Source organism: Octopus sinensis, linkage group LG1, assembly GCF_006345805.1.
Source record: "Octopus sinensis linkage group LG1, ASM634580v1, whole genome shotgun sequence".
Lineage (NCBI taxonomy): Eukaryota > Metazoa > Mollusca > Cephalopoda > Octopoda > Octopodidae > Octopus > Octopus sinensis.
The window spans coordinates 40,002,298-40,007,771 of NC_042997.1; the positions used below are offsets into that span (position 1 = coordinate 40,002,298).

At 34.4% G+C, this 5,474-nt stretch overlaps 1 protein-coding gene across 2 annotated transcripts in view; it reads left to right on the forward strand.

Annotated features, from left to right (window-relative positions):
* The first annotated feature begins 2,883 nt into the window (after positions 1–2,883).
* LOC115212402 (FAD-dependent oxidoreductase domain-containing protein 2) overlaps positions 2,884–5,474 on the forward strand; it is a 173,473-nt gene continuing 170,882 nt past the window's right edge. For both annotated transcript variants that reach the window (XR_004997707.1, XM_029781299.2), the window contains exon 1: positions 2,884–3,839. Coding sequence is in view for 1 of the 2 variants with exons in the window: in XM_029781299.2 (XP_029637159.1) it covers positions 3,836–3,839 (4 nt within the window). In the remaining variant the exon portion in view is untranslated. The remainder of the gene's footprint in view (positions 3,840–5,474) is intronic.

A 5,474-nucleotide genomic window follows, 5' to 3' on the forward strand; every position in this document is an offset into this window, starting at 1 on the left:
CCACCCCGCTGGCTAAGCGAGCAGGCCAACAGAAGAAAGAGTGAGAGAAAGAGTGGTGAAAGAGTACAGCAGGGATCACCACCCCCTGCCGGAGCTTCGTGGAGCTTATAGGTGTTTTCGCTCAATAAAAACTCACAACACCCGGTCTGGGAATCGAAACCGCGATCCTACGACCGCGAGTCCGCTGCCCTAACCACTAGGCCATTGCGCCTCCACACATTTATATATACGTATGTTATTCCAAATTTTGGATGGCTTGACTACAAAGTAAACGCGTTAGTACGATCAGTCAAGATAGGATATGCAGAGACCCGCTTACCGTAGGTGACCGGATTAGCGAGCTAGTTAAGCTTGAATAGACAGTGGCAATTATAAATTACAAATGGCGAGTTTCAAAAGGAAAATTAGAGTAGAATCAGTTGAGTAATGATGAAGTAGTTAGACAGATTATTTAATAAATTATTTAGAATTTAGAAGAGGCTTTTAGAAAGGCATCACAACCGAAGTAGTAACCACCTAAACTATTCTTGACCATTTCTTTGAAGATGAAGGGAAGGCTGTGTTTTCCTACATAAAGCAAGCGTTCTAAAACACATAGGAACTAAAGCTGTTATTTAACAAAGCTATGACGACCGACAGTTACCACGTTTAGGAATGATCCAGTTCTTGATCAAGTCTCCTGCCAAGCACTCATCACCTTGAGGGATAGGCTATTTAATTCTGCCTGTTGACTAGCGTGAGAGAAGTTGTATGGTGGACGCGTTTGAAAATACAAAACTATGATTCTCCGATCAGCTCCTCATCTTGTTCAACTTGAAATAGAGGATGAGCAGTAGTGAAGGTTTCTACCCTGGATAAATTTGATAAAAGATGGATGCATGTGGGGAAGCTGATACTTGAATTTTGCGTGAAGATAGAAGTAAAGATGGGGTATATACCTGTAGCGCATGAAGAAGGCAACTCAACTGTACAGATATCAAGGGTAGGGCGATCTTCATAAGACACTAGGTTCTAAATAGATCTATCATATACGCGACAACAGCCTTTGAGATCTACCAGGTTTAGATAATGAAGAAAAATTGTACATCTGTTCCGAGTAAGAATTTGCTATCATTAAGTCCCAGGATATATCACTGGCAATTAAAAATAGGGGCTATATATTTTTAAACGCATTTTATCAGATGAACTTATAATTAAGGCTTTAAATACATCAGCTTGTTTCTGTGGCGCTCTGTAAATTAAAACATAAATTGTTTGAAATTCGCTCAAGTTACTTCTGACATTCAGTAATTTCGATTTACAATTTGCTCTTTTCGCTCTTAACTCATATACTTTATTATTTTTACGTATGTACGCTCCTTACATTTTATATTGTATTGCAGTAAAAGAAAATATAAGAAGCTGATAGAAATATAGAAGTATATTCATAGTACGTTAAGAAACTGTTCAACAGCTTGAAATATATTGTATTTGTCTGAGTAGTTATGTGGTGAAGAAAAATAGTATAGCTGATTTATCTGAGAGCAAAATTTTATAAATTAAACTGGTTGAATAATAAGAAAACATCACCGGAAAACAGAAAAAATAAACAATGAAGAAACTGGTAAAGGAATGAGTTCTAAGGCACGGGACAGGCCAATTGTTTATAAGGCCAGTGCAGGGAATATAATTCCCCTGTATGGAATCAATACGAATCAATGATAACCCGGTCCTTTTGATTGGCACGATATCCCCCATTAATAAACTTCATTTCCTTCTAAAGCTATTGTTAAGCCGTGTCTTTCTTCTCTTCTTCCTATAGTTAATTTAAAGTATCTGTACTTTAGAGTTAGTCGGCTCCATAGCAAAACTACTGAAAACTACTTGGCATCGCGTAATTTTTTTTTATTCGTCACTGTTTATTCTATTGTCTTTTCTTAAATCTTCTCTCCTCAATACACTTCTTATCAAGTATTAAGACAACTGTGAATTTTCAAACTAGATGTCTGCGTCAGATTCACAGGAGACAAGAAAAAGCTTCCACTACACAGATCTCTCTCTTTAATACAACATATATATATATATATACAACAATCGCAACAAACCCGTCCCTACAAAAAAGCTGCTCCCAAAAGTCTAAAAATGAAATACCCATAAATTCAGTAAAAGAATCCTTGTGAGAGAAAAAAAAAAGAGAAAAGTCAGTGGGTTGTAGAGTGGCAGTAGTGGACTTACAGTATTTAATTACGTCCCTTTACATTCTGAGTTCACATCCCACTAAGGTCAACTTTCACTTTCATCACTCACGGGTCGATAAAATAAGTACCTGTCAAGTACTATGGTTGTTTAAATTGACCATATATCTTTCGAAATATATTTGTGGCTTTATACCAATGTGAAAGGAGAAAAAGAAAAAAAAAAGAAAACAAATTAAATCAAGTATTTACGATAATAAATACAGTCAAATTCAAATTATGAAATTTATTGAAAAAAAAAATGAAATCTATAGTAAATAATTAAAATTCTCTTTAATTTTTCTTCTTTTGTTCTTATTTCTCATGATTTTATTTTCATTTTCATCAGAAGCATTTGTTTTCTCTAAATATTTTCTCCTTTCTTATAATGCATTCTTTCACTTTTAAATTCCTTCAATATCTGGGCGAATTCATTCAGGTTTTATTCCACGAAAATGTTTTTCAGAGTTTTAATCAAAGCGTGTTCTTTTGGCTACTACTACTACTACTACTACTACTACTACTACTACTACTACTACTACTACTGCTACTGCTACTGTTACTGCTGCTACTACTACTTTAGCTCGATAACATGTCAACAGTAGTTTCTCCGCCTTGTTTTCTATTACGGCTTCCGCCCACGCATTTTCCCGTTTTCTATGGAATCGAAAAATCTCCATCTACAGAATCGTTGGTGGTAGTTCAGCTAACTCTATAAGCAACTACTACTACTACTGTCGCTAATAATAATAATGCAGCTGCGTTTCTCGCCTCATCGACTGAGAGACTGTAATAGTAATTGGTAATTACGGTCAGCGGCATCTATCTACTTTCATTATCATTATCGTACTAAACAGACCAATAACACTCCCACACAGCGATTCAATATCTCCCACTTTATTTCGTTAACAGTAGTAAAAGCAGCGGCAAAAACATCGATAGTTATAACAGCTACTGCAACTTTCTCGTTTTATAGTAAAAGAAAAAAAGAACTACTACAAAAGTGCTTTTCATTATTTTCAGTATGTTGCTGGCGACGACGACGAAGACATTTAGAACAATGATGATGTTTGGAATGGACGTGACGATAACGGAAGAGAAAATGATGATGGTGAGCTGACGATTATGACGACAACTATGATGGTGGTGGTGGTGGTGATGATGATTATGATGATGATGGTAACGCCACTAAGTATGACAGAGACGATGTAAAGCAAAGAGACACATTTACACCTGTCGCGATGGTTTGGGCTACAACCGATGAAACTCATTAGATGATTAAGAAAGAATTTTTTTTTTTCCATTTCAAAAACCATACATCAACACAAACGAGAACTTCGCTTGACTGTAGAATTTATCAAACCAAATCAACTTACAACCAAAATTGTAACTGGACATACTTGAGAGAGAGAAAAAAAAAAAAAAAAATAGCAAAAAAGAAAAAAAAACAAAACAGAACAAAAAAAAACAAAAACAAAAATAGACGGAAAGTGGGAAAGACAGAACAGGAGACACAAGTGAAAGAAGAAGAGCGGTAACCGAAGAAACGGATAAGGAACTAAAAACAAATAATTTTCAGATATTTATTCAAAACTGTCCGAAAAACCTCGACCGCCTGAAAAATGGGTAACTCACATTAATTTCCTACAAATTTCATTACTAATTTTTATATCAATCGTATGTAAATTATCCCATCCTTCCACTTTGTTCATAATAATCTTTCCACTGTATGTGTATTTTCTTAGTGTTTTTAATTGCACCTGAGACACATGTCACCTGTTTACTTCGACCGTAATAATCTTTAAAAACAAAAAAAATTTAAATAAAACCACCTTGCCGGTACGATAGCACATGTATAGCGCACGTTTATTATTTTCTTTTTTTTTGATTTGTGTGTGCATATTTTTAAGAGTATATTTCTTTGTGTTCTTGCGAATGTAGTTAAATGCGACTATGTATTCTGTCAGTGCATAACTGTATATATATATTTTTTATCAATAATAATTCGATTTGTAGATGTACATAAATGCTTGCAAACGTGTATTTTATTTGTGTTTAACCAGCGGAATTGTTTAGTAAAATCACATTGTGCACATCAGTTTGCTTTAAATTTACAGAAATATTTCAAAATTGACAGACAATGAAAGAAAGAGAGGAACAGCGAAAGACCGAAAGACTAATGAAAGACTAGGAAGAGAGTGAAAAAGTACAGAGAAAGAGAGAGAGAGAGAGAGAGAGAGAGAGAGAGAGAGAAAGAGAGAGAGAGAGAGAGACGCATAGATAGATTTGTAATTTTACGTATGGAATTGTTATTTTACATTGTTCTCAAATTACGTATCTAAATATTCGAGAGTTAGTAGTTTAGAGATGGCTCAGACAATAAAGCAGCAGATGAAATATTTAAGAAAATTTACTTTTGAACCCTTCCAGTTCTGCATTAAATTCATACCAAGATCTAGTGTGGTGTGCGGGGGTGTATGAAAAACAAGTAACTGTAGTGTGCTAGTGTGTAGTGTCATTGCTTATCGAATGTTTTAGTTTCTAGAAGAAACAAATGTTTTTGTTTTCATACAGGTCAAAACAATACAATGGAGCATCCTTTCCATTTTTCTGCACTACAACAAGATTACATATATACATATATATATATATATATATATTATATATATATATATATATGTATTTATATGCATACATTCGTAATATTTAATATTTATTCAGGACTCCAGTGTGACGAGTCCGTTTTGTTGCTATTAAGACAGCTGCGTTCTTGTGCATGTATACATATGTGTGTTTGTGTGTGTGTCCCAGTAATAGTTGGTTTAGTCAAAGAATATTTAGATATGCGCTGTTACAGTAATTGATTCATTACATACAATAAGAATCAATTGTTTCGTTCTATTTTAAAAAAATTCCATCGTTATTCTTTATTACATAAGCATTTTGTTACAACAAATGTTTACATCAATTACTAAGGCTATGAATGGGATCGTAATTGTGATACAAAAGCTGTAAGTTTCGTATTAGTTCGCGCTATATGTTTATGGTAACTTTACACAAGTTCTTGCCATATGCCCAGCAGCATCCAAGCCGCATAATAGATAATGTGTTAGCTTTATTCAAATGCAACAAAATACTCTATCTATGCAAAAGAGTATTAATCGTATCGTAGTTGTCAGTCGTTCTCCGTGTAAGCTGCAAACACAGCTAAATTTTCAGTTGAGTGCTCGAGGACAAGTACTATTTGAAATCTATTGCTAT